This window comes from Hypanus sabinus, chromosome 5 (genome assembly GCF_030144855.1).
Source record: "Hypanus sabinus isolate sHypSab1 chromosome 5, sHypSab1.hap1, whole genome shotgun sequence".
Taxonomy (NCBI): Eukaryota; Metazoa; Chordata; class Chondrichthyes; order Myliobatiformes; family Dasyatidae; genus Hypanus; species Hypanus sabinus.
This window is the reverse complement of record NC_082710.1, coordinates 36,239,379-36,265,337: the sequence shown is the minus strand read 5'-3', so window position 1 is coordinate 36,265,337 and position 25,959 is coordinate 36,239,379. Positions and strand designations below refer to the sequence as shown.

At 38.3% G+C, this 25,959-nt stretch overlaps 1 protein-coding gene across 1 annotated transcript in view; it reads right to left on the bottom strand.

Moving 5' to 3' along the window:
* pcsk5b (proprotein convertase subtilisin/kexin type 5b) overlaps nucleotides 1-25,959 on the bottom strand; it is a 319,262-nt gene that overhangs the window by 31,702 nt on the left and 261,601 nt on the right. The window contains exons 21-25 of the mRNA XM_059969732.1: nucleotides 24,914-25,016; nucleotides 13,650-13,786; nucleotides 12,632-12,832; nucleotides 9,645-9,713; nucleotides 904-946 (exon numbers count right to left, since the gene is read on the bottom strand). Of these exons, the coding sequence (XP_059825715.1) occupies nucleotides 904-946; nucleotides 9,645-9,713; nucleotides 12,632-12,832; nucleotides 13,650-13,786; nucleotides 24,914-25,016 (553 nt within the window). The remainder of the gene's footprint in view (nucleotides 1-903; nucleotides 947-9,644; nucleotides 9,714-12,631; nucleotides 12,833-13,649; nucleotides 13,787-24,913; nucleotides 25,017-25,959) is intronic.

Here is a 25,959-nt window from a genome sequence, read left to right as displayed (position 1 = left end):
AGGAAGCTACCCTCCAAACTACACACCATTCTCCCTTTGAAATGTATCGCCGTTCCTTCGCTGTCACTGGGTCAAAATTTTAGAATTCATTCCCTAACAGCATCATGGACTGAAGCACAGCACAAGAACTGAATTAGTTAAAGAAGGCACCTCACTATCGCCTTCTCAAGGGTAACTTAGGGTGGGCAATTAAATATTGGCTCAGACTGCAAAGCCCACATCTCTTGAATTAATATTTTTTAAAAACTAAGAATAAATAACAGATCTTCACATACATGTGCACAAAAGAGTTACCTATGTATTACTTTTTTTTAAATGAGAGCTGTGATGGTAGAATGCCAACCCATAGAGCCATACAGAGCTGAGACAAGTCTTTCAAACAACCATGTCCATGCCAATCCCCTTCTCCATTTATGTCAATCATATCTGTTTGTATTAGGACTGCATCGTCCTCTGTCTGCCCTATTTAAATGTTAGTCTAAATGCTTATAAAATTTAGTAATTGCATCTGATTCCACAAACTCCTCCAGAAGTGTGTTCTAAATATCATCTAGTTTCTAGGTAAATATCTTACCCCTCAGATCCCCTTTAAACTCCTTTGTCACCATAATCCCAGCCTCTTCTTGACTTTGGTAACCCTACCATAGGATAAAAGATTTTGACTATCTACCCTATCTAAGCCTCTCATAATGTTATACATCAGGTCATCCCTTAGCTTCCTTCCCTCCAGGAAAAACAATCCCTTCCCAGAACTAAAGTCTTCCAATCAGTGCAACATCCTGGTGAATCTCCTCTGCCACCTGCAGCAGAATCACATCTGATGACTCTGGAACAATAGGGTTGTCTCTGATACATTGCTCCGCACCCCAAAGAATACAACAGTAACAAGAAAATGCCACTTACATGTAGAATCCATTTTTACATGATACACATACTCTTGGATCATCTGTAGAAAGAAATAGAAATTGTTGTACTTGTTGTGAAAGAAGAGGGGCTTACTTTTGAGTAATTATTTTGTCAGTCTCTGGAGACAATTCTTTTCTACAACATTGTAAAGAGAAGGCATGACTTAGATTGCAAATGCGTGGAAAATTAGTGGATCTAACATTTGTTCTATGCAATAGCCCATAGTGAACGAAGTGACTTCTCTCAGGAGCAAGAGGTTAATAAATGACATACATCGGGTCTAACAATATTAGAGACGCAATGAGGGTAGGGAAACCAAGAAGATAATTCCTCATTTCACTCCCACATGATACAGAACTCGTCCTTTCAGGAATATTTATCATATCTTCTCTGATGAAAATTTCCATAAAGAAAGCCATTGCTGTTTCATGACAGACAGCAGAAATTAATTAATTCTATTTGCATGGAATAGATTTAAACACCAGATCCACCTTTAATTTTACTATTTTTTCTGTCGGAACTCTGGCCTTTAGGGCCTATTCTATATAAAGTCCTCATTAGTAAATTTTGAAGTAGATGGCTTGTTAACCAGCACCTGTGGGAAGTAAAACAGAGTTAATGTTTCAAGGACCAGAGTTTCCAGAATTTTCTGTTTATATTTCAAATTTCCAGCAGATACAGCTCTTTGATTCTCTTTCCTTCTTCACTGTACTGTCCAGTTGACTGAGTTGTCAATTATTTCACATGGGCATTACAAGCCAAAATTTATTAGCAATAAAGTTTACTTGTGACATTGGTGGAAGAATTGGTATTCCTGACTTACAAGCCATATACTCGATTAGTCTGCTCTCATCTATAGCCAAGTGTTAGGTTTACTGCGGCCTAAGAAATCTTTATAATTGGAGTAAGCCTTAAATTTGTCTTCTAGCTACATTTTGGGTGTGTGATTTAAATATTATGATAAACTTCATCTCTGAAAAAAGGGGCACAACACACCATTAGCTCACTCTAAAAATGTGATAGATCGATATATGGCTTTGATTAGATTGCCCAAATTTAGATCTTTATCAGTTTTGATAACCTCCTTCCAATGAGGCAAAGGTGTTAAAATTTCAACTGTAACTCTGATGGTAAATTGTGATTGCTCTAATCATCATTACAGGGAAGATGGTCAGTAGTTTGTGAAAATTCAAGCCTTGACAGTCTAAATAGATAGTATTTGATATTTAAGAATTTGGATTGAAACGCAAGTGAATATTACTGACATTGAATAACAACTGTTGGAGCATTGAGTATTTTTCCAGCTTTTAACATGACATCCAATCAATTAGGTTTCCATTAGGCATTATTCTACTGCCCATCAAGACAGCCAAATTATCATTCATATCATTTGTAATATATAACCATTGCCTGTGAATGACACGCAATTTCTATCAACTTTACTGGACCACCCATAGAATTCCGAAATTAACCAACAGCTTTTTTAATTGGTTACTTCCATTTAGTTCTGCATCACAGAACTGTTTGGAAGTTTATGAAGAACTTTATAAGCATCCAGACAATCCTAAAGAAAATGAGGATTTGATCGTGTTCATGGATTTTTTGTGGCCAAGCATGCTATTTACGGCTATTTCAGCAACCCCACCCCATGCACCACAGAAAGCATGCCTTCTGGATGCCTAATAGCTTGGCATGGCAACTGCTCTGCAATAAACTGCAGGGAGTGAAGGACAGAGCTCAGCACCTCACGGAAACCAGCCTCTTTTCGATAGACACTCTCTATGCTCTCACTGCCTCAGTAAAGCAGCCAGCATCATCAAGGACCCCAGCCATCCTGGACGTTGTCTCTTCTCCCCTCCTTCACTGGACAGAAGATACAAAGAGCTGTAGGCACATACTACAAGGCTCAAAGACAGCTTCTATCCCACTATTAGTATGATGAGATAGACTCTTGACTTTACAATCTACCTTGTAATGATCTTGCATCTTATCGCTTACCTGCACTGCACTATGTAGCTGATACCTTTGATTCTGCACTGTTACTGTTTTACATTGTTCTGTCTCAGTGCTCTGTGTAAGTATTTGATCTGTGTGAACAGTAAGCGAGATATGCCTTTTACTGTATCTCAGTACCTGTGACAATATTAACCAGTTCCAATTCCAAAACTGTAATGTGTAAAGATAGGGCAGGCTTCGATTCATGTCCACAGACAGTCTACACATGGCCCAGCCAGAAGTGGACACATTTTTGCACGTGGTAGTGGTAGAATTGGTTGAAACAGGGTCGCAACGTGAACACTTCTACCTTGGTCTCGGCTTCAATTAATAACTACCACTACTTTTATGCCATATAGTTGAAAGGGAAACTATTCAGTTCCCATTTTCTTATCAACTCCTATGGTTGACTTCATAAGGAAAATTTGGAGTTACTAAAATCTTAAAGTCATAAAGGGTACATATGAACTTTTGTTCCGAGATACCTTCTCCATCATGACTCCCAACCCTCCTGAGGCTGAGGCATATGACTGATTACAGGTAATGTGCAAAATCAGCTAGGTAGTAGAACACCTCTGATCTTTTTTTTCATTGTGGGGTGGGGGGAATGGAATAAACCTTTTTCAAAATTTCAAGATGCTTGGAGACAGTAAAGATTGTAGATGCTGGAATATGGAGTAACAAACAGTTTGCTGGATGTAGGGCTTGGAATGAAACATCATCTATGTCCTTCCCTCTTCTTCTCATTCCAATCCCCCTCCCTCCAACCCTCCCCCCCCACACACACACACGCACCTTGATTTGCTGAGTTCCTTCAGCAGACTGTTTGCATTGCTAAAATGGCTGAACGTGATTAATTTCATTGAAAGTAACTTAATTTATTGGACCACAGATCAGTAAACACTTGAAAATTCATTTTCCCTCAGACCATTAAGATGTCAGAGTGAAAACATCTTTCTAGATTATGAGAAGAAAGATAGAAAGACACCCTTGCTCAGTTTCAAACTCATTAAAGTAGATTACATTCATTTCCTCTCCACTTTGTCAGAACTTGATGGGAATTAAATTTGTAATAAGAAGGCAGAGATTTCGACAGTTTTCCTTAGCATTATCATTGAACAAATGCTTAAACAAGGCATTGGTGAATGTCAAGACACAGAGCAGCTCTCTCAGCAAACTGGCTGGCTCCTCACTGGAAAAGTTCTGCAACCCTGAAGATTTAGTGCCTTGTCATCATTTACTCAGCAGCAGAATTCCTGAACCAGTAAGGATTCATTCACTACGCTACATGTTCAGAGAAATCCTATTTAATTCAACAAAGCACATCTTCTCTGAACTCCTTGACAAAATACCTCCTGAGCCACTTAGGGAAAAGAATGTTACAAACAAGGAAAATACATACTAACCCACAGCTTCCTCTGTTCTTGGACTCTTTCATTCATACAACTGTATGGTTCAAATCACTGCACCGTAAATGATTAAAATATATAACAAACTGACAGTTAATATTAACCACCATCTAATTCCATTTCACATACGTTAATGCTCATCTTACAATCTGCAGCAACACAGAGTCTTTCTTAAATTTTTTATATGTAGCCCAATGCTCATCATCATCATCGTCATCATCATGTGCCATACTCTGCCAGAGACTCGGCGACCACTTTCTTCCACTGCGATCTGTCGGCAATCAAACCTCTTGCATCTCTGGCAGTGAGGCTGGTTCACTTCTTCATGTTGTCGATCCAGGTTGCCCTCTGTCTGCCTCGAGAGCAGCTTCCTTCTACAGTGCCTTCAAGCACAGTGTGTCATCAGTTCTTGAGATGTGTCCAAAATAGCAAAGTTTCCTTTGGATAATGGTTTCCAGAAGTATTGGTTTCTTGCCGATCTTTTCTAGGATGAAATTGTTGGATCTCCTTTCAATGTATGATATCCTGAGGATTCGTCAGTATCACTGTCGACTTCTTTTCATCAGCTGCTTTTAGGATCCATGTTTCACAGCCATATAGGGCTACTGGCCGGATGAGACTCTTGAGGAGGCGTATCCTGGTGTCAGTGCTCACAGATCTATCTTTCCAGATGTTCCAGAGTTTGGTAGTGCTTGTGCGTACCATTGCTAGCCTTCGCCTTACTTCCTTGCTGCATTGGTTTGTGTTATTTAGTTCTGCACCAAGGTATATAAAGGAGGACACTTGTTCGATCTTGTCATTTCCGATGTGGATGTCAGCTTGAATTGCAGTTTTGCTTATCACCATAACCTTGGTCTTTTTGCCATTTATCAGCAATCCAAATTCAGCAGAGACTTTTGCAGCATTATTGAGTCGTGTTTGTACATCTTGTTCTGTCTATCTCAAGTTACTGAGGGTTGTTCCTCCTATTTTAATGCCAGTGTTGTCTGGAATTGGCCAATGTTAGTCATCTAGTTCAGATAAGCCAGTTCTCAACCCTTCACCCAATCACCTAGAATACTATTCCTCCTCTCAGAATACTTAGAAGCAGTAATTAAATAAAAAGCATTGGTTTTTTTTTCCAATCCTAACCGTCTCCTGTGCTTTCTTACAAATTTCCAGCAAAACAATTTCTCGCCACAATTCAACAATGATTTGCAGCGATTTTCCACTAGATGGCACACAATTACCATCAAGGCCTTCTGAAACAAATGAAGTTCAAACATGAAGTGAAAGGACAAAGCTATTGATTCTCATTTCAAAAATGTGAAGGATGGTCACTTTGGGAAGTGGAAGTGATCAATCTCAGAACATAATCAATGTTTAGCCAAGGAGCAGACTAATACCACAAGGGAAGGAGAGAAAGCGCAATAGGGGCTACCCACCTAAACTGAGGAGGAAGGCATAAATATAGCAGACTGATGCTTTTTGACCAGAACAGCTTTATTTTGTGAAATGAGGATAGAAAATTTGTCATGTCAAAATAAGATCCACAATGATGTACTTCAACTTACTTCAGCATCCTTATTGCTTCCCAAAGAAGGGAGAAGTATTAGTCAGGATTCCAAGGAGAAACATTTGTTCATTTTCAAAGTAGTGTCATGGAATTCCTCATCCAATTAGAAGCATTCAGTATTGTACAGGAAATCAGCCTAGTGCTAAGTCTTTGGTCTAGGGTTGTTCTTCTTTGCCTTCTTCTTTAGAGTTAAAATAATAATTCTATCTATGATGGGTAATTAAACTTGGGTTCTGTTGGCCCACTTACATGGTGTAAAAGATCCTAATATAATTTTTATGAGCAGAGGAGTTCTCCTTGCACCCTGGCAATATTTCCTACACCATCCCAAGCCAAAGAAGGCTGCAGACATAATGTGAATGAATGTAATTCACATCATTGTACAAAGAGTAGTCTGGACATGATGGGCTGAAAGGTCTGTTTCTGGGATATATAGCTCGATGACTCTCAACCAACAACACAGCAGACAAATTTATCAGGTCATTATCTGCTGTGTTCAAGTTGGATGACAGGTTTCTTTATATTTCAAATGTACAAAAAAATCAAAAGATCCTTAAATAGTTTGGATCAGTTTGTCATGATGGCACAAAGACCTATCCTAAACATGGTAAATTATAATGAATTTACTGTACCATCCTATTTCAACCAGCTTTCTCTCCACTTTTGACATTCAATCTCTCTGGCCTTTCACTGACCTGCTTTTACGACTTCTTCTGCACTTTCAAATGTGTTTTTATTTAGCTTCTTGCATTTCTGAAACTTGAAATTTTAAACCTACAGAGGCTCCCCGAAATGCTGAGGATTTCCAACATTTTCAGTTTTAGGCCACTGCAGCATCCAGGAGAGGTGTTAAAAAGTCGTGGTCCAGAATGAGCCATAACACTATCCAAGCTTTTCAAAGCAGCACGTTAGTGTTGTTATTAGCACAACGCTTTACAATACCAGTGACCCGAGTTCAATTCCGGCTGCTGCCCGTATGGAGTTTGTAGGTTCTCCCCGTGACCATGTGGGTTTCCTCCAGGGGCTCTGTTATCTTCCCACAGTCCAAAGAGGTATCAGTTGGTAGGTTAATTGGTCATTGTAAATTGTCCTGTGATTAAATTAGGATTAGATCCAGCAGTGTGGCTCAAAGGGGGCCTAAGGGCTTATTCCATGTTGTATCCCAATAAATAAATAAACTACGACAACAATAATGACCTATGTAATACCATGTGGAAGCATGCACACATTTGTCTGTTATTGCTAACTACTACTCCACCCATTTACTTTCACTTGTTAACAAAGTGACAGCAGGAACTTCTGCACTTAATGACTAACAATCTGATCAGCAGTGTTAATTTTGGTGCCATTAATATCAAAATTGTCTGTGTAATTGATAATGAGGAAGGAAGTTCTGGTGATGGTTAGGTGGGCACAAAGTTGGTGAATGGAATTTAATCTGGATAAAGGTGGGATAATGCATTTAAAAGAGCAAATGGAACATTCTGAGAATATAAATGGGATATTCTGAGAAATATAGAGGGACATTGAGGTCTACACAGTGGACATTTTATCTGTAAACCTTCTCACAATTATCTGCCATTTATATGGCAGTAAATCAATGCATAAAAGCATGCAGACATGGCCAAGAGGTTCAGTGTTTGTCCCAACCAAACATCAGAATAAGGAAGAAATATGACAGCAGTGTCTTTGACCATGGAATGATTGTTGGTGCCAGACAGGATGGTTTCACTATCTCTGAAAATGATGATCTCCAGTCTCTAGGATGTACAGAGGATGATCCAAAAACCAGAAAACTACCAGTGAATGGTTGTTCCGTGGGTGAAAATTCCTTGCTAAGGAGAAAAATCAAAGGAAAATAGCCAGATTGGTTCAAGTTGACGGGAAGACAACAGTAACTCAATTAACAACATGCTACAACAGTGATGTGCAGAAGAGCATCTCTGAACGTAAAACATGTTGAACCTTGAAATGGATGGGCTACAGCAGAGGACCACACCAGGTTCCACTGCTGTGCCTAATAAAGTGACCACGGGAATGTATGACCACAGATTTCTGATGTGAAATGCCAATAAGCTAGTTTATAAGGAAAGTGGGACCATCGCATTTATTGCACAAGAAATGGAACAAAAAAGCAAGAAGATTGTGCTGTAAAGTATTAGGTAAGTCAGAGCTGGAAGGTGTTGTAAGAACTGAACAGTATACAATTGTATTGAGCAGAATGGAATGTAGGTTTATGCAGATCAAAATCAGAATCAGGCTTATTATCACTGAAATGAAGTTGGTTGTTTTGTGGCAGCAGTACAATGCAAGAATATAAAATTACTTTTTAATTATAAAATATATAAATAGAGCAAAATGAAAGGAATAATGAGGTAACGTTTATGGTTTCATGGACTGTTGAGAAATCTGATTGTGCAGGGGAAGAAACTGTTTCTGAACTGTAGAGTGGGTGTTTGGGCCCCCGTACATTGTCCTTGATAGTAGAAATGCCAAGTGTGTATATCAATAAAAACTCTTTAGTGACATGCCAAATCTCTCAAACACCTAATGAAGTATAGCCATTGACGTGACTTCTTCATGATTGCTTTAATGTGTTGGGTCCTGGATAGATCGTCTGAGATGTTGACGCCCAGAACTTGAAGCAGCTCATCTTTTTCCATCACTGACCCCTCAATAAGCACTGGTGTGTGTTCCCCTGACCTCCCTTTCCTTAAATCCGCAATCAATTACTTGGCCTTGCTGATATTGTGTGAGAGGTTATTGCTGCTACTCCACTCAATCAGCTGAACTATCTCATTCCTGCACACCTCCTCATCACCATCTGAGATCTTTCCAACAACAGGATGTTGCTAGAGCTTTGAAGTTCTAATCATGAGTTAAGCTGATCTGAATTGTTTTCTTTGGAATAAAAGATGCTGAATGATATATTTAACTGAGAGCAATAAATTTACTTAGAAGCATAAGCATAAATGCCCTCCCCAAGATAAAGAGTTCATTGACTGACTTGTAGAAATCCTCGCAATATTTAATAAGTATGTGTAAGCACTTGAAATCTTAAGGTCTATGGACTAGAAGGCAGCACGTAAGATTAGACAAAGTATTTAATTTCTGGATGGACACAATAGACTGAATGGTTTCCTTCTGTGCTGAATGTTGCTTCCACAAGAGAGAACAGGAATGGACTCAATCACTCTTGCTGCATGTGGATGAACCAGATATCCAGAGGTAGCAATTCCTCAGCAACAGCTAGGACCTGTAGTAGGAAAATCCCCGAAAGTGTATGGAACTGGAATGCTCTTTGAAAATGTACTTTAAAAGCTTAACTGGTTTAAAACCAAACTATTTGTACTTTTATATACTTTTACATGAGAAAAAAGATATTTCAATGCAAACCGTTTTTTATCGTTTCCGAGTAGAGAAAAAAATAATAAAAATGTTGACATAAAAAATCCTGAATTATAAACAAAGAGCAGCTGTGTGGATTCAGAAAGTTTACCTCATGTTCTCAATAGGTACAGAACACAATTCACTAGCTGCTTATTTTGGCTATTAACATATTCATTCAACTTAACATCAGTCAAGAATTCTCCTTGACAAAATAACTTGATAGCCAACTGCAATAACAGTATACTCCTGCCTAATGTTACCTTTATATCTAAGCATTTGTGCCAGATGACAGGAATATTCATAGGTTCTGTTCAAGCTGCTACAATAACCCTCATTGCTAACACTTGGGCCAAGTGGCATTTTCCCATTCATTCTATGTTACAGCTTACCTAATAAACATTTCTCACATCCTTCTGCACACTGCAGACATTCTTCATTGTAGGGATCTGCAACTTCACCTATGGGAGGGAAATGCAGCTTTTAGTGCTAATGCAAGTGTGAGTCACAGCATTAAATCAAACGAGGCTTTCCTGGCATTTGACTGTAAACACTTGAAGAGACCTTTTGTTAAATTGAGCCACTTTCTACATTATTTTATCATTGGTTGTGGAAGTGTGCAGAATTCAATTCTGGAAATGCCACCTTACACCATTTCTAAAATACAATGCAGGCAAACTAGGTACAGAGAAGGGAATTATGATTACAGTTCTGGTTTTCTTAACTAATTGAGTAGATTTTGCTGCCCTTGGTGCATTTGATGGAAAAATCTGAGTAATACACTTATTGCTGAAAGCAGAGTGAAAATTCCACAGCAATCGGAGAGGCTGAAGCAATGATAAATAAAGATGCTAATAGAATTGGCCACTTCCTCAGTGTGATGAAAGGAGATTTTCACAGTGTTTATGTCATGAGGTTACACAATTTGGAAGTAATTTTATATACTCTTAGTTGTCAAATGTTGTGTTGAAACCTGTGTCACCAATGCTAAATAAAAATGTAAGCACTGTTAAATAAGTCAATTATGGCTCCACGGGGCTGACATTTCCCTTGACCGGATTTCCATCCATTCATACTTTGTGATTCACTATGCGTAAATCCGATCTCTAAATCACCTATTACGGTTTAAGGATCTGACCTAGTGAATACAAATGTCTCATGTTGACTTTCATTATTGAGACCCGTACAGGGGACTCAAAAAAAAAGCAATTCAACAGGCTTTGATAGCAATATGGGGAAATGGGAATTGAAAAGAGCACGTTAGAACTATCTGGAAACTATAAAGTAGAAGAGGTTGTGGAATGAACAAGAGGATTAGATATGAATGTACTATCAATCTTACTGTTTACAGTTACCCATAGGATGCCGTCTCGGTGACAACCAAGGGCTCTATCCTTCAAATCAGGCTAAGAGAATGAGTTGGCACTTCTATCAATCTGAAATATGAGTGTGTGTGTGTGTGTGTGTGTGTATATGTATTACTGTAATTGAATATAAAGTTTGAGGATGTGTGAGAGTATTGGAGAACTCGACTGCAATCAGCCTGCACACATAGGATCAAAGACATATTAACACCTCATTGAGTTCTGTGGCTGGAAAAGATGAGGTCATGCAGGGATGAAGAAGTTTAAAACTTAGGCTTTTGGATACTTTGGTGGGCAATGAACTGTTTCTCTTAGGCACAGTGGGCAGTGAATGAATGGATACTTTGTGCAAGGTGGATATAAACAAAAGTTTACATGGTTTAAAGTTTATAGAGCAGGGGGTCCACAGATCTTTTGGTTAATGGTTGAAGTCTATGGCATAAAGATGGTTGGGAACCCCTGTTCTAGTGGATGGAGGAATAATAGTCAAGAAATCTTTAAATCAGTCATATCTGGAAGCAACAAAAGTATGGATGAAAATTTCAATGGTACATGCCATCATTCAGATGCAAAGTCTGAGAAAGACTAATTACCCAACTTTTCTATCTGGTCTTACTATCTTTGTTTACTTTTGGAAAATAATGTTCTTATTATTTTACCGAGTTATGTCCCCTAAATAAGTTATACATTTGCAAGATGCAGGCTGTGTGCAGTTCTAAATGAGGCTTTACATGTAAGATAAGCAAACACATATGCATAGTAGCTCTTTTGTATAGTTCCGAAATAGACAGTTTGTATGAGTCAACTGTTTATTTGTTCACTTTCCTTGTCTAACCCATGAAAAATCAATTAGAAATCTGTTTCAGCTACTTGATGCAAATGTTAATTTTAATGCCTGGCTTAAGCTGAGAGGAAAAGCTGAGTTCATTTATGAACATTCAATACAACATGTGCTGCTAAACACTGTGGGAAAGCAATTAGCAATTAGGTCAGAAGTTCACCTATACAGTGATATGTATCTATTGAAACTCAGAAGATGGGATTAAGTCAGCAAGAACTGCTTATAAATTGTAAACATATGCAAACTGATTTCTTTTTTCAACTCTTCCTATTTTTAATACTGATCGAAATGAAGCTTTCAATTTGCTCGAGTATTATTTATGTCTACCAATCAGTGCTAATGGGCAGTCAGTAAAAGCATCATTATAGCCATTGCAGTCTTTGCACATCAGCTATGCATGTGTGTGTATATAAATTGGATAGTGGAGTGTAGTTGTAATGACGGAAGGGAGATCTAATTATATTTATTTCTTAAAATCATTTTTTACTCTTGTAAAAAAATGAGTTGTCAGATTGTGCAAATTATTTTTAGCAACCATTTTGACAAAAAGTTCTCTAACTACCTTTCATTGTTATAAATTGGTCATCATTCTTTCAAGTACTTTCATGCAAATCTATTTTCCAGATTAAATGCTTAAAAGGTCCACAAAATAAACATGATAATGGATACATAGTTCCTTCTAATTATATCCCCTCCATAGCTTTCTTTAGTTGTCTTTACCAGTCATTTCTCTGGCTCCTTCATCACTTTTGTCATTGGATTTCTCCCTCCATCTTTTCAGTGATATTCCATTTTGTTTTTCTTTTCTCTGCATCTACCTGTGTTCTCCTCAGTCTTATATTAGGCTTAATATTTTCTGGTCTAATATGAGGTCATTGGTCCAAATCATTAACTTTATTCCATCCACACAGATGCTGCCTGACCTGTTGAGGTCTGTATATCCAGCATTTCTGCTTTACTGCATCCACCCTCAGTATTTTGGCGTTTAATACGGATAAATCTCTACTAACATAGAAACACCAAAACAGTTTAAATATTCATATTCTACTTGTACATTATGCTATTCCAGCAGTTTCCAGAAAATAATCTGTCTTGGAAATTACTATTGATAAAATTGTTCAAGATGTCATTTAGTAGTGTTTTAATTTCATACTGTACATAAAATGTTTCTTACCATCTCCACATTCTAACTTCTGGCAACCTTCTTTTGTGGGGTAATAGCCAGTGGAACATCGTACACAGTTTGCATCACTAATGCATACTTCACAGTTGGAGGAACACTTCTTGCAGGTTTTATCAGCTGCTGGGTAGTGATTTGGAGGGCAATCTTCCCTGCATTCTCCACCAAAAAGGTAACGATCAATCATAAATTTATCTAAGCAGTAAAGAGAAAATATGAAGGTGAGTTATCATTTACAGAGCCAAAATTTGCATTAAATTGAAATGCTGGTTTTCTATGAAAGAATTGAGTAGAATTTTCATTGTTAGTGATATTGATCCATTAGGTGCAGAGTACAGAGAATTTATGAATGCGCAAGGAAATCGGGATTTCTTCTAATTGTATCTTTGACACACTGCACTGAAATTTAAAACATGGTGTTGAACAAGGTCAATTTTTTTAAATCTTTAAAAGAAACATTTTTTTCATCAATGTCAAGTTACCTAGAGGAATCTTTAAGATGAAGATCGAATAGAACTAATAGCATTATTTGATAGAGATGCTGAATTTCCATGGATACCTATATCAGATGAGTCATCTCTCTGGTGACTTACCCATCAAAACCCACACAAGAAAACAGCCCTGGAGAAAGATTACCAAGCAAGCCAACTCCAGGGAGATAACTTTATAAGCCTACGCTCCCATGGATTCTTCTCAAGAACTCAAACCCCTAAAGGTTTTATTGATAGGATCAAAGTCACTAATTGGCCATGTTGCTGAAATCCAATTTACGACTAATAACCTTGCACAGATGACAATTTTGATCTAAGGTGGGAATGTGTACTCAGGACGCAGTATTTTTTGCCCTTAATGGTGTAGGTGTGTGTGTCAGTGTGTGAGAGATGGAGCAGGAATGAGAGCGAGTGAGAGTGAGGGGGAGGGTGGGGGAGGAGGAGAGGGAGAATGAGTGAAAAAGTATCAGTAAGAGAGTGAAAAGATGACTCATTCATTTTTACAGTTTCTGTTAGCTTACCTTTATCACATGATCTGCAGTCATTAGGTTCACCGGTCCAGCATTCCTTACAGGTGTGATGACACTGGAGACACCTGCCATTATTTTTGAATTTACCAGGTGGGCAGATTGTAACACAAAGGCCATTGTTCAGGATCCTAATTACAAGACAAAAAAAAATCATTAAACCACAAGTGGCGATATTTTACATTTCTGTATTGAGTTTCCATTATACTTACAGAGCATATTGACAATCCTAAAAAGGCTAGCAACTGTGATACTGCTTGAATTTTATCAGCACACTTGTGTAATTCTTGTTCATCAGTGGTATAACCACAGTAAGCGATGCTTGGTTAAAGAATTCACACTTGTTGCATTATGATCTGAGCCCATAATCTTTTCATCTTTTTAACTCTTGAGATCTTGGAGATGTTCCTTATCATCCATACAACGATGTCATCCTGGTAACACTTAGGGCCTGGGGAGACTTGTAGCACCTGGTCCATAGCTTTCTGCCGGAGGAGTTCTTTATAGGTATTAATAGTGAGAAAAATTCTGGAATCTTCTTCCATCCCCATCTGCAGGGAGCCCTTAGCTGTCCACTTCGCTGAAGTGTACTCCTTCAAGAAAGGTTTGCAAAAATATCCTCTATCCTGGGCAGAAGGTATTGATCTACTTTCAGTACTGGGTTGATTGTGATCTAATAATCACCATAGATCCTGATAGATCCATTCTTCTTGGCTACTGGGACCACTGACATTGCTCATGAACTCCATTCATCTTTGGAAAGAACTCATTCAGCCTAGCAAATCTAGATCACTGGCTACTTTATCACAGATGGCATAAGGAACTGGATGGGTTGTGCAAAACTTGGATGTGGCATTTTCATTTAACACTATTTTACCTTTGATAGAACCATAAAACACTTTTACTTCCTCTAGATAGTCAAGTTTGATCGTCTGCTCGGCGCTCCGCCAGAGCCGTTGCCAACCCTGGTGGGGCCGATCCGAGGACCTCACTGAACCATCCAATTGGTAGTAGTGATGGGCAGTGTGTACAAAGGGCATATGTTTGTACATATGTTTGAGTTTTTCAATGTCATTCTTGAACACTGCTGTGGCATCATCTAGTATTTTCCTTAATTTATTTCCGGTTGATTCAATAGCAGGGGATTTGGCATGCAAATTATGGAGGGATCTTCAACCAAGTTGTAGTTGTCTCAGCCACTCACATCCCCACAAAGCTGACCCCCCTGTTTTTACTCCCATACAAGCCCCATGGGGCTTGTTGGTTGTTGTATTTCACTGTTACAAATGTCATTCCCAAAAGAAATTATCTTTTCTCCAGCATAACTTCTTAGTTGGATATCTACAGACATCAATTCAGTATCTTTGAAATGCTGTTCAAACAGATTTTGTGGAATGACTGAAACAGCCAAGCCAGTCTCCAATTCCATTGTAATTAATTTGCCATTCACTTCTGGTGTAAGCAATTTTGCTTTTCTATTGTTAGCTTTCACACTCTAAATCTCGAGGTTACCCAGTTTTGAGTCATTCTCATCATCATCAGATTCTTCATCAACAGCATGCAGATTAGTGCTCTGTTTCAAACTGCAACTTGACTTTTTAATCTTTATTTTCTTTCCTGTGCAGTCCATTTATTTTTGTCTGCCTGAGCATGATCTTTGTATTGTCCTACTTTGTTGCATTTTCTGCAAGTTTCATCTTTAAATCTGCTTTGGCCTGGTGTATGTGAATCCCTGCATCAACGGTAGCACTATTTGTTAGGCCAGGCCGTCTTTTGTTTCATTCACTTTCATTCCTGCCTGCAACTCAATTATGTCTGTCTGCCGTTCCCATTGATACACCAATTTAAACTGCTCTTTTAAATGTAAGTTGTGTAAATGACAGAGGAAGTACTCAGGAAGCTGAATAGTCTAAGGGTAGATATATCTCCCAGACCAGATCAATGCACCCTCGTGTTCTGAAGGAAGTAGCAGTGGAGATTGCGGAGGCATTAGAAATGATCTTTCAAAAGTCAATAGATTCTGGCTTGGTTCCGAAGGACTGGAAGATTGCAAATGTTGCTCTGCTATTTAAGAAGGGGGCAAGGAAGCAAAAAGGAAATTATAGACCTGTTAGCTTGACATCGGTGGTTGGGAAGTTGTTGGAGTCGATTGTCAAGGATGAGGTTACGGTGTACCTGGAGGCATATGACAAGATAGGCAGAACTCAGCATGGTTTCCTTAAAGGAAAATCCTGCCTGGCAAACCTAGTGCAATTTTTTGATGAAATTACAAGTAGACTAGACAAGGGAGATGCAGTGGATGTTGTGTATTTGGATTTTCAGAAGGCCGTTGACAAGGTGCCGTACATGAGGTTGCTAAACAAGATAAGAGCCCATGGAATTACGGGAAAGTTACATACGTGGATAGAGCATTAGTTGAATGGCAGGAAACAGAGAGTGGGAATAAAGGGATCCCATTCTGGTTTGCTGTCGGTTACCAGTGGTGTTCCACAGGGGTCCGTGTTGGAGCCGCTTCTTTTTATGTTGTATATCAACGATTTGGATTATGGAATAGATGGCTTTGTGGCTAAGTTTGCTGATGATACAAAGATAGGTGGAAGGGCCGGTAATGCTGAGGAAACAGAGAGTCTGCAGAGAGACTTGGATAGATTGGGGGAATGGGCCAAGAAGTGGCAAATGAATTACAATGTCGGAAAGTGTACGGTCATGCACTTTGGTAGAAGAAATAAATGGGCAGACTATTATTTAAATGGGAAGAGAATTCAAAGTTCTGAGATGCAACGGGGCTTGGGAGTCCTCGTGCAGGATACCCTTAAGGTTAACCTCCAGGTTGAGTGGGTAGTGAAGAAGGCGAATGCAATCTTGGCATTCATTTCTAGAGGAATAGAGTATAGGAGCAGGGATGTGATGTTGAGGCTCTATAAGACCTCACTTGGAATACTGTGTGCAGTTTTGGGCTCCTTATTTAAGAAAGGGTGTGCTGACATTGGAAAAGGCTCAGAGAAGATTCACTTGAATGATTCCGGGAATGAGAGGGTTAATATATGAGGAACGTTTGACCGCTCTTGGACTGTACTCCTTGGAGTTTAGAAGAATGAGGGGGGAACCTCATAGAAACATTTCGAATGTTGAAAGGCATGGACAGAGTGGATGTGGCAAAGTTGTTTCCCATGGTGGGGGAGTCTAGTACGAGAGGACATGACTTGAGGGTTGCAGGGCGCCCATTCAGAACAGAGATGCGAAAAAATTTTTTTAGCCAGAGGGTGGTGAATCTATGGAACTTGTTTCCACGGGCGGCAGTGGAGGCCAAGTCATTGGGTGTATTTAAGGCAGAAATTGATAGGTATCTGAGTAGTCAGGGCATCAAAGGTTATGGTGAGAAGGTGGGGGAATGGGACTAAAGGGGAGATTGGATCTGCTCATGATGAAATGGCGGAGCAGACTTGATGGGCCGAATGGCCGACTTCTGCTCCTTTGTCTTATGGTGTTTCAGTTAGGAGCTGTTTTTGAATGCCTTCTTGTAAGATTCCTTAAACTGAATGATCTCTAAGTGCATCATTAAGCCTTTCACTGCACTGACCATGCTCAAGGCAATCTCTTTAATTCAGCCACATGATAAAATGGATGCTCCTTCCTTCTGATTCCGCTTAAGTATTCTGCAATCAACAATGGACTCAGTTCTAAATGTTCCTGTATTACTTCCACAATATCAGTAAAGCTCATTTCAGCTGGTTTGGTTGGAGCAGTCAAACCTTTTAGCAAATTATATGCCTTTCCACCCAATGCACTCAGCAAAACTGGTACTTGCTTCTCATTGGCTATTGCATTTGCTTTAAAATACTGCTCAATTCACTCAGTATACATATCTCTAATGCAATCGAATGTGTCTATCTCTCTGATACAGCCATTCATTTCTGCTTATTTTAAAATTTATTATTATCACCCAGTACTCATGTTTATGAACCCATGATTTTAATCTGTTTTGTATTTTTTTAAACCTAATATCTCAGACCCCTTATGAAGAAGCACATGTTACGTTGCTTTTTTTAAAAAAAACCCAAACTGTTTGCTGCACTTCAACAGGTGGGCAGTCATTTTGGGTTTGTTTAAAACTTCCTTGATATGTTTTGAACACTGAAACATAAAAACTAATTGAAAGGGTACATGAGGCTGAGAATGCAAGTCTAACTTTGATTTTTACTTTTAAGTGTGGCTTGCACGTATGATGCGGTGGCATGATGACATATGTCATTCACATACTTTTACATATAATCTGCAAAGCCCCATGTAAACAACAAAGAATACTTAATCAAATAATATATTTACAATATTATCAGATATTAATGAGATATTAAATGAACAACAAAATCGATGAAAGATAGCATGCTACAGGGTGGACAGTCAATGTGTGAAAAAAAACAATAATAATAATAAAATAATAATAATAGTAATAATAAATAAGTAATAAATATAGAGAACATGAGATGAAAAGTCCTTGAAAGTGAGTCCATAGAGTAGGTTCTGAGAACAGTTCAGTGATGGGGTGAGCAAAGTTGCATGAAGTTCTTTCCTTTGGTTCAAGATCCTGATGGTTGAGTGGTAATGACTGTTCCTGAACCTGGTAGTGTGGGTCCTGAGCATTGTGTACATTCTCTCTGATGGCAGCAGTGAGAGGAGAGCATGGCCTGGATGGTGGGTGAGTGGGGGGGGTGTCCTTGATGATGGATGCTACTTTCCTGTGACAGCTCTCTATGCAGATAAGCTCAGTGGAGGTGAGGGCTTTACTCATGATGGACTGGGCTGTATCCACTCCTTTTTGCAGGCTTTTACATGGCATGACATTGGTGTTTCTATATCAGGCCATGATACAACCAGTTAATCTTCTATTGTGAAATGGTGGAGCAGACACGATGGGCCGAGACTGTAAATGCTGGTATTTAGAGCAAAAAACAAACTGCCAGAGGAACTCAATGGGTCACACAGCATCCATGGAAGCAGGCAGGTTGACACTTCGTGTTAAGACTGTGCATTAAAACAATCTGCAGAGGAATGATGATGATTATATAGAAGTAAGAGGAATGAGTGAAACAGAGACTGGCGTTGATGGATGGACCATGATGGTCAGATGGAAATGTTTGGGTGCCCTCTATGAATGTCAAAACTGTTGGGAGCCTTTCCACATGTGAATGCAAAAATCTTCTCAACTATTGTAATTTCTCATTTTGTCAGCAGAGATATTCTTGACTTCTGCAATGCAGCAGTGAGCAGCAAGGTATCGTATGAGGTATTTCTCAGTAGAAACAGCCAGTAAGGATTGAGAGCCAAGGTTTCTGACTGAGAGTGAGTCTGACTTAAGAGTTATGTTACCAAAACTATGTTTAACAGGTCTATAGATAATCTTGGAGCTCTTCACCCTTACCCCGACATTTATCACATCAATTTGATTCTAGAAATCTCAGCATCTTAAAAACAATTTACACAACCAATCATCAGATTCCAATCATAGCGTGGAAGGCTACTATCTCATAGAATGAACTGTAAAGGTTGGGCACCTCATTATCACTATTTGAGATCCTCCAATTTATGATACTTTACTAGTTACACCTACTGAGAAGGGGTTAGAGATATTTTGGAACATATTGCTAAGCAAAGAAGATTAGTAGCAGTTGATGTTGCAAGCCTTCCCCAAGTGCTGGGCTAGTATCATCCTGTCCTTAATATGTTTCATCTCTTTGACACGCAAACACTCACAGACTCAGAGTCGTTCCAAAAACATGCCAGGGTGAAAACTCTTAAATCATATGTGTTTTGCAATAGTATGCTAACATTCATTTCCAACGTGCCAAGAACATCTTACAACTGTGCCAGTGAATCAGTCCAACCCAACTCTCTCCATTTCTCTTGTTGATGCTTGCCAGCATTAGAAAGCTACAAGTACCTAGAAGTCTATGTTGGAGATTCTGAGGTGGCTTAATATAAGATTTTTGATGCTGAAGCCCTTCTTGGTTCAGTTGGAAGTTTAACACCATTGAATTGAGGCTGTGCATTTAACTATTAACACATTTCCATTTTTTAATCTAAGTACAAGTTCAAACACGAACTGAAGGTGTTGAAGGCTGTGATTCCCATTTTAGCACAGTCCATAGTTCTCTGTTGACTGATTATTATATACCTCTTCCAGGCCTTACCCGTCTTTATTCCTGAATCCTTTTTTGATTCTCTTGACTCTATTTTTATCCTCTTATATATGGAAAAATAAAGCATCCTTGACTGAATAAAGTTCATCTCCAGAAAGTTAAAAATCTACCAAATTTTAGGTTTTATTATTGGGCAGTTAATATACAGAATTTTACATTTTGGTTATATTAATCATGAGGACTGTCCGGGGTGGGTTTTTTTAGAAGCTAACTCTGTTAATAAATTTTCTATTATCTCTCTTTTGGAATCTTCATTTCCTTTATCTTTAAGTAAAATAATTGAAAATGTGGTAGTTAAATATACCTTGAGGATCTGGATATAATTTAGAAAATACTTTGGTTTATTGAAATTTTCCCTTTCTAGTCCCATTTTTCTTAATTATTTTTTAAGCCCTCTATGACTGATGTAGTTTTTAAACAATGGGATAGATTGGGTATTAAATGTTTCCAGGATCTGCTTGTTGGAGGAAGTCTTTCTTCATCCAAACAACTGTCAACTAAATATAGTTTACCAAAAACCCACTTTTTTTGATATTTATAAATTAGAGACTTTCTGCGATCTCAATTAAATACATTTCCCAAAAGTCCCGATAAGAACTAACTAGATGAAATTCTTAATTTGAAACCTTTTTATAATGGTTAAATGTCCAATATTTATGATATGTTGATGGGAATGAGAAATGATTCTTTCGACAAAATCAAAAATCTTTGGGAACAAGATTTACAGACTTCAACTTCTGAAGAAACTTGAAATGAAATTTTTAAACTGGTTAATACTTTATCGTTATGTGCCCATCATTCCCTCCTACAATTTAAAATAGTCCATAGGGCTTATACGACCAAGGATAAGCTATCTCGTTTTTATATGGATATATCTCCCTACTGTGATAGGTGTAACAATGGAGAAGCTTCATTCATTCATATGTTTTGAACATGCCCAAGTCTTGAAAAATATTGGAAGGAAGTATTCCAAACTTTTTCTGTACTTTTTAGAGTAAATTTTAAGCCTAGTCCTTTTACCGCCTTATTTGGTATTGTTGGAGGGAGCAATATCATTTTGAAGACACCTGACCTGCACATTCTGGCTTATGGCTAGGAGGGCGCTCTGGCTTAAATGGAAGGACGCTACTCCGCCTAATCATGCTCAGTGCTTACGGGATGTTATGGCATGCTTGAACTTGGAAAGGATTCATTGTTCAATTTCTGAATCTAACCAAGATTTTCAAAATTTGTGGGGACAGTTTTTGAATTATTTTCAAAACCTTGATATCCCATTATAGACGCTGATTAATAGCATATTTCACTATCTGATAAGGTTTTTTCCCCATTTTTTCTTTACCAAAGATCTTTGGCTTTGGTAGTGAGGTTAGATTTTTTATATATATGCACGCACACACACACACACACACACACACACACACACACATATATATATATATATATATATAAATTATTCATATCGCAACATATGAATCAATCTAATCTATATGAATATAGGGTAAGGAGTTTGTTAATGTGATGCAAATATAATGTATTTGGTATTATATCTTTCTTTTGTTTTATAATATGTATTTTCTTGAACTCTGTATTCTTCTATGTAGAAATTAATAAAAAATACTGAAAAGAGACTGATTATGCCTCTGCAATTCATGACATAATTGTACAATTGCCTCTCTCTTGACCTACAGCCTGTAAGGACACATCCTCAGTCATCACTCAGAGAGGTTCCTGGGCTTTCAGACATTATTGACGGCAGAATGATGAGTGGAAACTGCTAACTCTCCTGGCATGCATTCTGTTTCGGAAAGTGTTTCAAATAGCAAACACCACAATCTGAAGGCAACCCAATTAACTTACAAATGGGCATGAGTACAGAGGCTGAGTAAAACCATTTCACTTGGATTGAGTTCACATTTAATTTATAAGTTTTCTTTTACAAATCCATCTTACTCAGCCTCTGTACCCATCTTCTTCAATGAATGCTAATTTTCATCACTGCCAGTTCTCAATCTAAACTAGAGCATCAATTAAACTTCCACTTCTCCTTCACCACTATGTAATCCATGTTTCTTAAGAGCCTAATGTTGCTTACGACTATACCTTGTCTTTGTTCCCTTATTTTATTGGATAGGAATCAGTTCCTGACTACATTGCTAATTCATCACTTCCACCAGATTCCATACAAGTACTGTATATTCAATATGTATTCCCTTCTCCTGAAGTCAGGATTTCCCCTTGCCTCTAACAATATTTGCTTAATTTCTCGTAAGTTATAATTTACTCCTAACACTCCATCTAAGACGCAAAATTCAAACATGAACTGAGACCCAATCTTTCACGTTCAATGCATCACTCTGTCAGTTTTACTGTAGCCAGTGTAATAACATCATCAAACATATCTTCTTCTATTATGACTTTCAGTAGTATGAACTCAGCATTCTCTTCATGTTATCCTTATTCATATTCATGGGCACTTTTTCCAAAACACAAATTCCATATCAGTCCAAATACTAGAACACAGATTCAGATTAAGTTGTCAAATGTACATCAAAATATACAGTGAAATATTTCATTTGCATTAACAACCAATCCAAACTAAGGCTGTGCTGGGGACAGCCCACGGGTGTCGCATCACATTCTGCATGCCCACAATGCTCAGCAGAACACAGAACACTACAGAAAACACCAAAAGTAACAAAATAAAAACAGCAAAACAAGCCCCTTTCCTCCCATCCACCCACCCAGCCACACACAACGACTGTCCTCCATCCAAGGACACTGTGCACTTCATGAACTGGAGTAGGTCAAGCTCAGCACCATTCCCAAGGACATTTAGGGTTGGGCATTAAATGCTGTCCTACAGCAAAGCCAACATTCCATAGATAAACAAACAACTTAAAAGATGCAGCAACCAATCTTTTGCCTCCTATCTCCCTTACATCAAAAGACCTCAAATATTCTTTTGTTGTACAACAATGATTGATTTATATTTTCAACACAATTATTTATTTCATTTTTGGAATATGGAAGGAAACTGGAGCACCCGGATAAAACCCACATGGACACTGGGAGAATATATATCCTCCTTACAGACACGGTGGAACTGAACCTGGGTCATTGGCACTGTAATAGCATTGCTGGAACTGCTAATGCTGTTATGATGGAAACTTTATACATTTGGAACATCAAATATACATCTCGTGATGCCCTTGTAAATTATTCTATTCGATTAGAAAGGGTGGCCTTGTCATTTAGACAGCATACCACTTTAAGTTTCCTTCTCAGTCTGACATACTATCTCTTTGAACCTCAATATAAGCTTGGGAAATAGCACATCTTCATTCCGTGAGGTCATTTAAAACCTTCTACCATCATCACTCTTTTGCTGTTTATTCATTCCTGTTCTCTACCCTTTCACAAATCTTTCTTTTCATTTTTCCCTTTCCCCATTCTCACCAGTTTCCCAATCTCCAAACCGCTTATAAACAGTTAAATCTTTAACAATTTACAGTTTGATTAAAAGGCCAACAATGCCACCTATCAACTCAGTTTTCCTCCTTATAAATCCTGCCTGTTTCTTGTTTCCAGAATCAGAATCAGATTTACTATCACTAGCATGTGACATGAAATTTGTTAACTTAGCAACAGCAGTTCAATGGAATACATAATCTAGCAGAGAAAAAATACTAATAATCATAAATAAAACAAAATAATAATAATAAATAAGTAAATCAATTATGTATATTGAACAAATTTTTAAAAATGTGAAAAAACAGAAATACTGCATATTTAAAAAAAGGTGAGGTAGTGTCCAAAGATTCAATATCCATTTAGGAATCAGATGGCAGAGGGGAAGAAGCTGTTCCTGAATCGCTGAGTGTGTGACTTCAGGCTTCTGTATCTCCTAAATGATGGTAACAGTGAGAAGAGGGCAAGCTCTGGGTGCTAGAGGTCCTTAATAATGGTCTTTCTGAGACATCACTCCCTAGAGATGTCCTGGGTACTTTATAGGTTAGTACCCAAGATGGAGCTGACTAGATTTACAACCCTCTGCAGCTTCTTTTGGTCCTGTGAAGCAGCTCCTTCCATACCAGACAGTGATGCAGACTGTCAGAATGCTCTCCACAGTACAACTATAGAAGTTTTTGAGTGTATTTGTTGACATGCCAAATCTCTTCAAACTCCTAATGAAGTATAGCCACTGTCTTGCGTTCTCTATAACTATATTGATATGTTGGGACCAGGTTAGGTCCTTAGAGATCTTGACACCCAGGAATTTAAAGCTGCTCACTCTCTCCACTTCTGATCCCTCTATGAGGATTAGTATGTGTTCCTTCGTCTTACCCTTCCTGAAGTCCACAATCAGCTCTTTTGTCTTACTGACGTAGAGTGCCAGGTTGTTGCTGTGGCACCACTCCACTAGTTGGCATATCTCACTCCTGTACGCCCCCTTGTCGGCACCTGAGATTCTACCAACAATGGTTGTATCAGCAAATTTATAGATGGTATTTGAGCTATGCCTAGCCTCACAGTCATGTGTATATAGAGAGTAGAGCAGTGGGCTAAGCACACACCCCTGAGGTGCACCAGTGCTGATCGTCAGCGAGGAGGAGATATTATCAGCAATCTGCACAGATTGTGGTCTTCCAGTTAGAAAATTGAGTATCCAATTGCAGAGGGAGGTACAGAGGCCCAAGTTCTGCAACTTCTCAATCAGGATTGTGGGAATGATGGTGTTAAATGCTGATGAACAGCACCCTGACATAGGTGTTTGTGCTGTCCAAGTGGTCTAAAGCTGTGTGGAGAGCCATTGATATCATGTCTGCCATTGACCTATTATGGCGGTAGGCAAACAGCAATGGGCCCAGGTCCTTGCTGGGGCAGGAGTTCAGTCTAGTCATGACCAACCTCTCAAAGCATTTCATCACTGTTGATGTGAGTGCTACTGGGCGATAGAAATTCCATTTGTAACTTCTGAGTTGTTTTGCTTTAGAATTGGCTGCAGAGGGGCAACCCCCAAATAAAATGCATAGAAACAAGGAGAGTGTTAAAAGAACTCACCTTGGAAAAGGACAGCTAATACACTCATCTTTGCTTGGGCCAATGCATTTAACACAATTGGGATGACAGTTGTGGCAATTTCCTGCATCATCAACATATTGACCTAGAACAATAATTAAAAAAAGATGAAGCAAAATGTGAGAACATCACACACAACCTGATAATATTTGGGTATGTGTATTCTTTCAGAGCTTAAGCTTTTGTATTGCTAACACAGCATGAAACTTGATTCTAAGGATATATTAATTTATAGTAAAGCTATGATGCAAATAATATTTTAAAATTAACTATACTGTATATGTTGGAACTTCAGATAAAAAAAACTAATGCATAACAAAAATCTGCAAGTTGCTATGCAAAGTTATGGCCATGAGAAAAGGAATGCATTATGAAGGTTGAGAGAGAGTAAATAGCTCTTCTGATGTTTGAACACTACATGAAATGCACTAAACTCTAGTTGTTCTCATTGTGTGACTCAAAAATTACACAAGTGTAATCTTGTTTAAGTTAAAGTCAGCCTTAGCTTATTGATAGCATTTTCATCTTTTTCTAATCCGAAAGGTAATCTGCTGGATCTAAAGCAGCAAAAAAAAAGTTGCTTCATTTGCTGCCAGGTGGCGTAAACAAATTTTTAGGCCATCAAAATCAGTATTTTCCCATCAAATTTCTTTAAAAAGCTGATGCTGAAAATGAAATATAAAAATGGAAAATACTGCAACATCTAACAGGTCAGTCCACATGATGTTGACCCATTGAGTATTTCACAGTACTTTCTGCAATACAAAGGAACAGCAATGCCAATTGGATGTTGACCGAATGCAGGCTTAAGAAAAAAACATCTTTATTACTCTAACATTCTATTCATGCCAATTCATACCAGTGTTTTTTACTTTATGTGTAGAAACTCTTGAGTTACACATTATAAACCATGGTGCGTGAATACTAAGCATAAATGGATGCTTTGCCAACAATCAGCGTTCCACTTGTAGCAATCATTACATGGATTTGCTTTGGAAGGAGAAATGGAAGCAGAGTTGAAGTCCAAA